This window comes from Pholcus phalangioides, unplaced genomic scaffold (assembly GCF_987345545.1).
Source record: "Pholcus phalangioides strain wild (caught in Gottingen) unplaced genomic scaffold, Ppha-v1.0 ptg000008l_1, whole genome shotgun sequence".
Lineage (NCBI taxonomy): Eukaryota > Metazoa > Arthropoda > Arachnida > Araneae > Pholcidae > Pholcus > Pholcus phalangioides.
This window is the reverse complement of record NW_028301601.1, coordinates 51,189,938-51,202,723: the sequence shown is the minus strand read 5'-3', so window position 1 is coordinate 51,202,723 and position 12,786 is coordinate 51,189,938. Positions and strand designations below refer to the sequence as shown.

Here is a 12,786-nt window from a genome sequence, read left to right as displayed (position 1 = left end):
TGGCAGGCAGCACTGAAAATTCAAACACTGTACTGTAAGAGTGGTTGTCCTATTAGGGTTAAGGGATTTTTTTTTTCAAAACAGCACATTTTTCAGAAGCACTTTCAAAGTCACATTCTATAGTAGAACCTCTCAGATACCCATAGGACAGAAAATTTTGTTCGCTAATGAGGAGTGTGTGTTATTGGATAGCAAAATACATTGACCTCTATCGATGTAATTCAAAAATGTGTCATTTGTTCACTAACGGGAAAGTCTGTTATAGGAGGTTCCATTGTAGAATGATTGTGTTTTTTTATGTTTATATTCACAAGAGAGAAGTAAGGGCACCTTACTTGGCTAGATGAAACCTTTTGGAATCAACAGGTGGCCTGGAAATTTCTAATTTTGATCAAAATTTAACATTTCCACTAATTTTCTTTCAAAATTTCATTTCCAAAAATTTGAATGTAGACAATTCCCTTGAATGTTTATCAAGAAACGTAACATATTTAAATATTCTTATAAAACTCCCTTATGCTACCTGTTGGGCTATTTTCTACTTTTGTAAAGCAGTCCATTCCAAAGAAAAAATTTATTCTTCTGCTACAAATTATGGAAAAGTGGAAATGTTCCCTTTTGAAAATAAGCTTATTTTGTGCCTAATGTTTTATACCAAAATACTGCTTATTTCACAAACATACCTTGTGTCTATAGCAGAAGTCAGGGGTTCTCAAATATTTTCCACCCTCTGTGGCATTTTCCCCTACTAAATGCTTATCCACGAGATCTGCCGGCTCCCCAGAGTTGTACAACAAAGAATCTCTTTGAGGAACTTTTGTCAGAGGCGCCGCTCCGGGGCACCCCTAAAAACGGTTGAAGGTGCAGCGCCTTGGTTCACGGTTTGAGAACCCCTGGCATAAGTCATTGCTATAAGTAATTACAAAAAAAAAAAAAAAAATGTTGCTTTTGTTTTGTTATAGCCCAGAGTTTGATGATGATCCCAGAGCTGCATATTTCAGGCAGGCGGAATATGGCATGTACATAAGGATGGCATTGCTCGCATCTGTTGTTCTGTAACACTGCGGGAAAGATCTGTGATAATTTAAGAGTGACTTGCAAAACAGAGAGTGCTAAAGTTCTCTTTAAAAAATATATATATATAATAACCACAATCGAGAGATTTGTGTTATATCATGAAATATTTAGTTCTTTAGTGCCAATATTATATTTGATTTTTCTGCCTGATTATTATAATTTCATAGAGCATAATTTTTTCTGACAAACGGAAATTTCTCACACTCGTTCATTTGATGCATCAGGATTCTATAATAACACAATTGGAGAATCTCAATAAAATTGTTCCTCGGTGCGAAATTAGTAAAAAGGTTATTGCAGATGCAACAGCATTAATTTTTGTGAAAATATCACAAATTTGTCAAATTGAGTTATTTTAATCAGTATTGATTAGTAAAGTGTAATATTGATCCAACAATTATCAAACTTGATCATAATCCAGATTTTTATGATGTTATCAAAATATATTTTTTTTATTCCATGTTTCTCATTTATGATTTCAGTATTTGTATATTTTGGTTTTCAAGAATCAAACTAAATGTATATTTTGGTCTCGAATCTCAAACTGTGATAATAATAAGGGGGAAGAAATATATGGAATAAAGGGTTTTAGAGATGTAGGCATTGCATGTGTATTTTTTTAATGCAAAAAAATACGGTATTTGAATGATCAATAAATTCTTTGAATACAAATTACAATGTTTTGTGTTTTATTATGTTAAAATTTTTGTTTCTAATAAACCAGACATGCACCTCGTCCATATTCCTCTGCGGAACTTCTAACGAATCGGTACATGTTGGAATGTGTGTATAGTGAATCTTCGGCCACCACAACCGCTACAATTTTAGACTGATTGTCGCCAAATTTTGCATTTGTATCAAACAGGACCCAGATTAAATGATAGGCTACTTTAACCAATTCACATACACACTTTTGTCAAGAAATTCGGATCATCTCTATTTGATGGATTGGTTAGTTCGTCCTAACCTAACTGCATATAAGAAAAAGAAGGGGGGGGGGGAAGAAGAAAAAATTATAAAGATAAGGTAGATAAGAGTTCTCTTTCGCTCTTCTTTTACATGTATACAGTAGAAAGATACATTATGTGTGGGGGAAAAAAATCATTGTATAGAAAAAAAAGAAGGAAATTAAAAAGCAACTTCAGTTGATAGGGTTACTATATAGCTTCCTGATAGCGAAGAGAGGAAAGAAAACACAGAGAACTTGTGTGAATTCATTCAACTCGCGTTTGGACGTAATATTATGCCTGTGATCATAAAGAGGTTAAAAGTTTGTCCGAGCTGGGCCAATGCCCGAAATTGAAGAAAATGCGCCCGAATGCTGTTGAGGTATATTTATCCCATAATGGTTTGCCATTTCTTCAATTCTGTCAGTATATGAAGTGATACCAAGGCAGCGCTGGGCATTATAGTGTAGTGACCGATCATAAATGATGCTCTGTGACGTCACGATGTCACGTTTTCCGGTTGTAGCATTTTTCACCTTACAATGGTAACCTAGCAACGGATCGCCACAGAGTTTTCGAACGTTTTAGTGAGTTGGTTGTATTTCGTCGTAGAGTATGGATGTCGTGTATAACTTGTCCGTGTGTGTAAATAAAATGTTCATGTCTTTAAAAATGAAATTTACATCTTCTCATTGTCGTCGCCTTTAATAGCTAGTGTATCAATGCAATCAGGATAACAGTATATCAGTTTTGACCAGGGATGGTCTTAACCGGTTGAACAGTTTCAACCAATCAAAACTCAAGCTTCAAATTTTTTCTTATTAATTCTTAAAAAGTAGGTATACAAGACTGCCTTAATAACCAAATTTAAGCCTCTTTAAAAGGCAGAGTATAAAATCACTAAACTCCCCTTAATGTCTAATCTAAAATGCTTTACTTTTTTTAATGAAGTTGACTTCCGGTTTTCAGCAGGTGTGAACTAAGAGTACAGGGAAAAGTGTTTCATAGAAAAATAGGGTTTGCAAAATATCTGGGCTTGTCAATGCTAGAGTAAGGGCGAGATACTCCTCAATTCCACTTTGTTACTTTTGACTTGAATAAAATTGAATTCAAGCCATAAAAAAAAACCTGTGAAAAATCGGAGTATAGTCAATGCGCAAATCAGGGTTGGCAAGGTTTCTTACATTACAGTAAAAACCAGAGTATTTACCATGTTTTCACCATATTGCCCAAACCCCTTGTATCCTAAGCTGTCAAAAACCTAATCGTAACTATACATAAAATATAACATGTTAAGCTAAAATAGTATAGATAAAAAATACAGTGAAATTATAAAGAAATGTTAAATATATAATAGAAAAATTGGTTGCTGTTTTTTTGTGCATTTGAACACGCCTATGGTAAACCATTCAAAATGATCGAAACTGATATCGACCAGAGCAGTTGAAACAGGATCCACGCATGGCTAAAACCACCCCTGGTCAAAATGAATGCAACCCTGTTTTCTAAGAAAAATATTCTGGTGCTTGGACCCATGCTTGTTATCTATATTTATCTCCCCGGTTCGAACCTGAGACCTTACGGCAACCTTGACGGCGGTAGACGAGCATTTTACCACCACGTCACTCGATTACTGGACCAAGGCCCCCGGCTTTTGAAAATACACTAAAAATGGCATATATACACTGCTGGCCACCCAAATTGCAACACCAAGAAAGACGAGATATCGCAACAATATTTATTTTGTAGATAACATGTTGACCAAACATCAAATGATTAAATTTATAGACTTCTGTGAAGTGTGGTTCCTGCCAAAATCAGTAGCCAGAGTAGCCGCCATTGTTGGAGATCACCGCTGCCACACGCCTCGGCATTGTTTCAAAGAGACTTTGGATGTGTTCTTGGGGTACAGCAGACCAAGCAGCTTCCACGCGTTGCCAAAGTTGATCTGGTGTGGCAGCTGGGGATGTAATCTGGGTCAATCGTTGAGCAACCATGGACCACATGTTTTCTATCGGCGAAAGATCCGGAGAGCGAGCTGGCCAGGGAAGCAATTCAATCTGGCGATTGACGAAGAACCTTTGGACAATGCGTGCCACGTGTGGTCGCGCATTATCCTGTTGAAATATGGCTGTGGGCAAGCCCTGAAGGTAAGGAGGACAACTGGCTCCAACACCTCGGAGATGTAGCGCTGGCTTTTTAAAGTACCGGCAATACGTACTATAGGAGTGCGAGAGTGATATCCAATACCGCCCCATACCATGATACCCGGTGCAGGACCAGTGTGGCGGTGCATAACGCAGCTGTTCAGCATCCTCTCTCCACGGTGTCTCCAGACTCGAATCCGACCATCGAGGTGTTGCAGACAGAAGCGTGACTCGTCAGTAAAGACAATTTCATTCCATTGTGCCGTCCACATCCTTCTTTCATCGCACCATTGGCGGCGGAGACGTCTGTGGTTCTGCGTCAAGGGTAGACGAAGCAATGGACGTCTTGCGGACAGACCACTCTGCTGTAAACGGCGTCGAATGGTACGCACAGACACTGGATGATGCGGTACAGACTGAATGTGCTGTGCTATGGTTCGTGATGTGGCTGAGCGATCCGTCATTGCCACACGCACAATACGCCTGTCATCACGAGAAGTGGTGCACTGAGGTGGATGCGATCGAACACGTCGTACCCTCCTGCATCCAACGATCACATATCCGCATTACAGTTGTTTGGTTTCGTCCAACACGACTACCGATTTCCCTGAAAGATAATCCACAATCTCGGTAGGCCACTATCCTTCCTCTGTCGAACTCGGATACTTGATCAAAAGATGATCGCTGTTTTCTACGAGGCATAATTGATCGTTTTTTTGAAAAAACCACAAGAAAAACACAATTGCCGTACTTCAAATCGTCCAAATCTCCAAGCCTTAAATAGCGCTTTGAAGTGGCGCCACAGGCGCGCGTGATGTGCGTCTGCGCTGAAATTCTAATCATTTGCATATCTCACCTCCGCTAATGCATGTTGTAAATTTCATATTATTTGCATGCTTCCTTCAGGGTGTTGCATTTACGGTGGCCAGCAGTGTACATTGAGTACATTTCCCCCCCCCCCCCCGAAAACGTTGAAATAACGGCCCTGTACACGGCCCTGGCTTAAGCTAGACTTTTCAAGGGCATTTCCATGGTGAATTTATGTGAAAAAAAGATAAAAATTGTCCTGGGCCCCTGAGCCAGCCCCCATCTTCGTGGGGGAAATGCTCGAGAACCCCCCCCCCCTCCCTCCCGACCGAGTTAAAGATAGCTCTGAGAGAGCCATTTGACTGAGATTCCAATTAGTTTTTTTATTTTCAAGCATCTCCACTAGGGGACTTGAATTGCCAGTCAACGATAATTTAGAGCGAACCGATGATTCAGAATATGCCGATAATTTAGAATATTGTAGTGCTGTTATAAAATTGAGTAACACAGGGCAGCTTGATGTCAGTATGGTTAACAATCATAGAGGATGCCCATGCGTTGAAACCGCTCTGATTGTAAATCAACCAGAGTTAACTGATTTTAAACCCGAAACTGCTCACGATAGAAATGAATGCACATAATTGTTGATTTGGTTTCAGTGGGTTTCTTCCAGTTATTCCCATACTGTGTGCCTGTGCACTTTAGGTGCTTCGTGACCAAGGATAATGTCACTCTCCATTATCCATACAAAGGTTTTTAACAGCTGGCTGATGCAAAGATATATTTTGGAAAGAAAATTCAACTGCCCCTGCGAAGAATCGAACCCATATCCTTTAACTTTCCGGGTAAACGGACGCACTAGACCAGTGGTCGGCAAACCGCGGCTCCCGAGCCACAAGCGGATCTTTGGCCCCTTGAGTGTGGCTCTTCCACAAAATACCACGTGCGGGCGCACAAAAATTCCAGCTTCTTGCAAAATCATGTTTAGACACGCATTTTAGTCATTTTGTTCTCCGTTCTTCCCCTCCCAATTGAGTCATCTTTTTCACGGGTTTTTGCCGAAAAAAAAAACAGTGAAACGCTGCTATCACGCGACACTTCCGCGACCAATCAAAACTGGATTTTGGGTCGAAACTGGGAAGTTCGGGAAAAAGTTGTCGAAAACGAGGCTTTTTTTTCTCCTAAGGTACTCGGGGTAGATAGACGCGTCTCCTCTCAGAACATGGGGAACATGCAATGTTTTCCATACTAAGGAACGTCAACCTCTACCCTGCCAGATCGTAGAAGGCCCAGGGCTCCTGGGTGGCCCAGCACCACCTCTCATGACGGCTCTCCCGAGGCTTCCTCTCTCCATCCAACATCGGTCAACACTGCTAGAAGCGATCCACCAGAGGCCACATATCCGAAGACGACGCTCCTGGACCACCACCTTACCACCTCTCCCGTGGCCACTTGTTTCCATCCTCATCCAACATCGGCCAACACTGCTGAAGCAATCCACCAGGGGCGACCATCCGAAGACGATGCTCCTGGTTCCTCTGCCCCACAAGACGGCCCGCCTTGGGCTTTCATCGAAGACGTCCTCCGGCTAACATCTCGTCGGACGAGCTTACAGTGAACCCGTCTTCCGCACATTTCCCAGAGAAGGGAGCCAGATATCCGTAAGACAACAAGTAAAATAATAACTTAATAAACCTTAAGTAAAGTTTATTAAGTTAATTGTAGAGGGAGCGTTGTGGAGTGAAAGAAGATGTAATGTCGAGGATTGAAAAGGGTATGTTGAGATGGTTTGGATATACGGAGAGGATGAACGAAACGAGATAGGCGAAACAAGTATAAAAGACGAGTGTGGATGGGAGAGTTCGAAAGGGGTCGACCTCAGCGAAGGTATCTCAATCAGATCGAGGGCGTTTTTAGCAAAGGCCAGCTTAGGAGTACTCTAATTAAGTTAATAACAATGTACCTACCTACCTATATAGTTTAAGTTTGAAAAATTTGGCTCTCAAAACAAATTTCAATCGTTGCACTGTTGATATTTGGCTCTGTTGACTAATGAGTTTGCCGACCACTGCACTAGACTATAGAGGCAACGAATATCACAATCTTTCCTTGGAGCTCGTGTGCACTGAACGGGACCGTACATGGACGGTCGGACCTAACTCTGGCCAAGGCACACAATTGCTGACGATGCCACCAGATTGTCGTTGCATCTAGTGGTCTAGTGCGTTCACCCGGAAAATGAAAGGACGTATATATTCGATTCGCCGCAGGGGCAGTTGAATTTTCTCTTTCCAAAATATATCTTCGCATCAGCCAGCTGTTAAAAACTTTTGCTTCGTGACCAGTCTGTTAGCTGCTATGTATTTTGGGAATGAAAATTATATCCAATGGGCAATCACGACAGTGATCTCCAAGCGAAATGTCGCTCTACATTAGTTGCACCCTAAAAGTTCGCGAGATGTTTCAAATCATCTCGTTCCTTTAATGTCACGACCATTGAGGAGGCAAAATACCGTGAAACATCGATATTCGATATAACGACTTTTTTTTTCAAAGTAAGTATATGTATATAGAGGTAATACCCTACTATGAGGTATTAGAATAATACCTCTATAACGTAGTAAGAATATCGTTGTATATATCGAGGTGTTCAACACACACACACACATTAGACCATAGATTCCCAAACTTTGCATTCCATCGCCCCTTTCATCAGCAATTTTTTCCTCTCATCGCCCCCCAACTCAAGTGAACCCATAGGATCCTAGCTTCTTCTATCGCCGCCCTGGACCATTCCATCGCCCACCGAGGGCGATATTGCCCATTTTGGGAAACACTGCATTAGACTATCGCCAATTCCAAACAAGATTTGAAAAAAAAGTCGTTATATTGAGTATTATTGTAATACCTCTATAACGATATTTTTTAAGGGATTTTGAAAGTGCTACAACGATTTTTTTTATACAGTTGACGCTCGATATAACGACCCCCTCTTCGTCCCACCGAAAATGGACGTTATATTGGGAGGGTCGTTATATCGGAAATAAAACGTGATACTCGTTCTATGAAAACATTTTGGACTCATCCTACCGGTCGTTGTAATGGAATGGTCTCTATTACTTGGGGACGTTATAGCGGACATCGACTGTATTTCTCTCAAAAAAATCGTCTTGAATTTAATTTCTCTCTCTCTCAACTACGTTACTTATTTTCATTCTTCTAAGAGCGGCTACTAACATCGCCATTTTGCACATCATTATAAACCACCTCCTCCTCCTCCTAACGGGATTGCCGCTCTGTCTCAATGAAGAGGATACAAGCAGGTGGTCGAAGAATACCTGGGCTATGACGGAAGTTGTGCGTGAGTGTGTTGTGAACTTAACGTGAAGTACATAGTGTCCCATAATCGACTGCCCTCAAAATGGGATAACAAGGAAACGGTGACAGCTATTAAAATAATTCTTGCGGAACACGAATGTGCGAAGTCAGGAATTTCAGATACGTCATTCATGTTGCAAGGGGTTTGCATAGTTATTAAAAATTAACATTTTATAAGTCCAAAAACCTAATTAGAAAGTTGTTCTTGTAGAGAAGCGTTGCCATTAGTTTTTGTTGTTCTTTCCCAACTTTCCTTCGAATTTATGAATTTAAATATCTCACGAATATATATATATATATATATATATATATATATATATATATATATATATATATATATACCGCAATATTATAAAAACGGAAATTTTTTGTTGGCATCGATAGAGACAGGACATCAAATTTCTAATTGGGTGTTTGGGCGCAGGGTGTCTGTATTAAAAGAAGTAATTTTTTTATTTTAATTTTAATAACTTTACAATCCTTGCAACATGAATGACGTATCTTAAGTTTTTGAGTTCACACATTTATATTCCGCAACAATGACTTTAATATCTGTCACCATTTTCTTGCTATATGCCCATTTTGAAAGATGATTGTGGAGTCGATTGTGGAACACTGTATTAATGTTTGTTATTAGTACAGTCAAATAGGGTTTGAGGTATACATTCAAAATAACAAGCCGGGACCGAAATGGGATGTGTTTATGCAGGTCTGGACTTAAGCAGGTGCGAAGGATGCGGCCGCACCAGGCCGCTAACTTTTTGGGGGTCGCAAAAGGGGATAAAAATGTTTTGATTACATTTGGACTTCTTAACAAAGCAATAGTTTAAAATTCAGTCCAAGATAGAGAACCTCTAAAGTTGAGGGCCTGGGTAAATAATAGGTTTTCTAGCTCTGAGAGCCCCAAATCTTCAAGTGCTTGGGGTCGCACTTGCAATTTTTTTCACTGGGGAAGCGGACACCATGTCCATATTTATTGCCAAACGGGATTTTTTATGACTACGAAGGAGTTTTACAGTCATTCTCGAGCACCAGAGTACCCATGGACACACTGGAGTATTGGAAAATCCCTGTTCACAGGGGGGCCACAATTTTTTTCTTGCACCGGACCGCAAAATACTTAAGCCCGTGCCTGTGTTTATGGAGGTCTAACATAAAAATCCCACAAAGTCCTATTGCGGGTTTTCCGCCATTTTGAAAAGAAGTCGGCCATATTGCATTTTTGCCACGGTCAACAAAAACTGCTCCTACAGGCGAAGGCCCTTTTATTAAAATGCTTGTAAAATGATGTGTTTTAAATGCATTGTGACAAGTTTTGGTTTGTAACTTTTTGGAGCTGAAATTGTAATTTTGCTACTTTATTTGGTTCTGAAAGCAAAGTTGTTCTTCAATAACATTTAAACCACGAAATGTTTTAAAAAACTCATATAAAACAAAACTTGTATAGAGTATGAAAAGTATAACAGAACTGGCATAAACTGATACTTCTACTAACAAAAAATGAGCGCTTGCGATGCATATAGTGATATATTCGAGATCTGTTATGTCGGGAGCATCGCAAGTTGGTTCATCAGCAACATATTCGTACTCATCAATTGTTCGTAAGCTATAACTGCACCCGGAACCATCAGATTTATCACACATAGATGAACATTCAAGCCCACTTTTTTTTTGCATTCACAGTTTTTTCACATGAAGTGTTGCAGTTACACGTAACCAATTTCAGAATGTTTTCTGGAACAACCTCTCTCGTTGTTGGAACAGGGAGAAATTTACCATTTTATCTAGCTTCCAACCCCATTCTGTTGGCGGTAGATCCATATTGTTACTATCTATAAGATGGCAGATGGCACGATTTGTCCGATGGCTCTCAAAAATATCGAAATGTGTTGGCAACAGCAGTTGATACCGGTTTCGGTTTAGCGCAAAGACGTGCGATTGGCGGAAGGTTCCGCCCCCTCCAGACAGTGTCGCCACAAACCTGGTACTATGAAATAGAAATTTGTGGAATATTCTTTTTCTCGACCAGAGCTATAAATAGTGAGGCGGTCACAAGAGGAGATACTCTATGAACAGTTCAGTTGTGATTGAACTTAGCGAGAAATTTGTTAGCTCTCTGATTAGCTTGTAAATACGTGTAAATTGATGTTCTGTAAATAAATCTGTGTTTGTCCGTTGAATCGCTTCTTGTTTTGCAATTTCGAAGTCTTGTGGAAATTCTTCGGAACAATTTGGTGTCAGAAGAGGGATCATTCAAGGACGTGAATGGTGGAAAAGGGAATGACGGACATGGACGAGATGCGAGAACATCTAAAATAACTGATGTCTGTGATTTGACAGATGAAAATGGGCATTTTGAACGAGATAAACATGTCCATCGCTGCCGTCAACTCCTGTATCGCCGATGTCAAAGAGGATGTTACCGTCGTCAACTCCTCCATCGCTGAAATTAGAGAGGATGTGACCACTGTGAAGCGAGACATCGCATTGCCATAGCTGGAGTGAAGCATGACATCGTCACTACTGTCACTGGAGTAAAAGAACTCTCTCAAGAAATAAGTTCCATCACGGAACAAGTGATTGCTATCGATGAGAAGCTCTCTCAAAGAGAATACAAGGACCTTGAAAAGAAAATTCAGGAGCCTTCGTTCTCCGTGTACGCTCACTAGGTTCTGCCAGACATAGCTGATGTCAGTCGGCCGAACATCGAGCCCTCGACATATGACGGAAGGACATCGTGGTCGATCTTCAGGACCCAGTTCGAGATGATCGCCTCAGCGAACGTATGGGACTGTGTACTCAAGGCCTGCCACCTAGCCGTCACTCTCCGAGGTGAAGCTGAAGAAGTGCTCCAGACACTCGCCGCCGAGGACCGACCAGCTATGAAGCTCTGACGATCGCACTCGACCCGAGGTTCGGAGAAAATTACCTCAAGGACTTCCACAGGCTGCAACTGAAGACCCTGCAGCAGAAAGCGGGAGAGACATTACAAGAACTGGCCATGGACATCGCAAGACTCTCGCAGCTGGCATATCCCGATTGCCCGCCGGACATCTGGAACGGATTGACCCTACAAGCCTTCGTCGATTCCGTCATGGACCCCGACATCCGGCAGGCGCTGCGTCTGGGCGTATACAACGACGTGAAAAGTGCCCTCGTCTACGGGTTTCGAAGAATGAAGTTATATATGAAGTTCGAAGCAGCCCATCAAGCTGCGAGACGAGAGCGACGAGTGGTCCGCGGCGCTGCTGCAAAGGACGCTATGGCGGAAATCATGATAGAGCTGAACTTCTGAGGAGTGTCAAGAGCAATCGTGGGACCCAGAAAGACAAGTAGTTGAGAAGCTGGAAACGCCACGAAAAAGGCCACCTGCAGAGCGCATGCTCAGTCTCAGCTACCGTTACGGAAGATGCGCCATGCTGAGTGTACCACGTCTCACAGCTGCTAGGAGGAGTCGCCGCTGTGGTGGTCGAGTGGTCATAGTGACGGACTCGCATCTCGGAGACCCGGGTTCGAGCCCCACCGTCACCACAGTGGTGGTCGGCTGAAGTTGGTTTTCTGTGGTTCCCAACTTCGAGGCGCAAATGCGAGCCGATCTCCCCGTTAAAAAGCCTCGCCACAGAGAGCAACAGTCCTACAAACAGTACAAATATTCAGTCACTACACATCCCTCACTTCACTTCCGAGATATAGATGGCAGCATTGAAAAATCATACACAACACTAGATACGCACTCAGACTGTCAGGTACACGCACGTACACGCACTTACATTTCCGGCACAACTCACTAGGTAGTAAATTGCCTATGGCAATATGTTACGATTGCATCTTACACACACACTCTCTCACCCTCTCGTCTTCTCATAGAGAAACCACACATCATACATACATACATGGGATGCAACACGTGTGCTCTCCTTTCCCTCACCAGGTATTTCTAAGACGCACTTGAGCACCGAATAAGTATGTATTACATAACATCATCACAACTCTGCAGACAGACATTGTGCCTCTGGGCCAATGAAACCCCTCACAGAAATCAGGCGATTGCCTTTGACCAATAGCAGTGGTCTTCACCAACTTGGTTTGGGAACACACGAGGCTTTAGCCAGAGAGACAGAGAGGTATTGCTGAAGGTTGTACGTCCAACATGTCGCGCTTGAAGAGTCCTGAATTTATCCTAACCCCGGGTCGAGATCCCTCAATGTAGGGGACGCAAGAAACCTTGCCCCGAGATGACGGTGAGTGATTCAAATTATATAAATAATTATTGTGTGTTTAATTTGGTGGAGTGAGTGTGTCCAATGTTTCATATAAATTGTATCGAGTTTAGTGTAATTCACAGTGTCGAAGTAATTTCAATGAATGAATAAAGTTAAATTGTAATTCGCAAATTGAAAAGGTAATGATCATTTTTCAATCGTAGTAAA

At 41.6% G+C, this 12,786-nt stretch overlaps 1 protein-coding gene across 4 annotated transcripts in view; it reads left to right on the top strand.

Moving 5' to 3' along the window:
- Window positions 1–1,755, top strand: part of r (carbamoyl-phosphate synthetase 2, aspartate transcarbamylase, and dihydroorotase rudimentary) — a 64,411-nt gene extending 62,656 nt beyond the window's left edge. For 3 of the 4 annotated variants that reach the window (XM_089234876.1, XM_089234878.1, XM_089234877.1), the window contains exon 46: window positions 963–1,201. In XM_089234876.1, the coding sequence (XP_089091002.1) occupies window positions 963–1,059 (97 nt within the window). In that variant the 3' untranslated portion in view covers window positions 1,060–1,201. Of the gene's footprint in view, window positions 1–962 lie in introns of all 4 variants that reach the window. The other variant, XM_089234879.1, reaches the window with a different exon arrangement.
- Window positions 1,756–12,786: the final 11,031 nt, after the last annotated feature.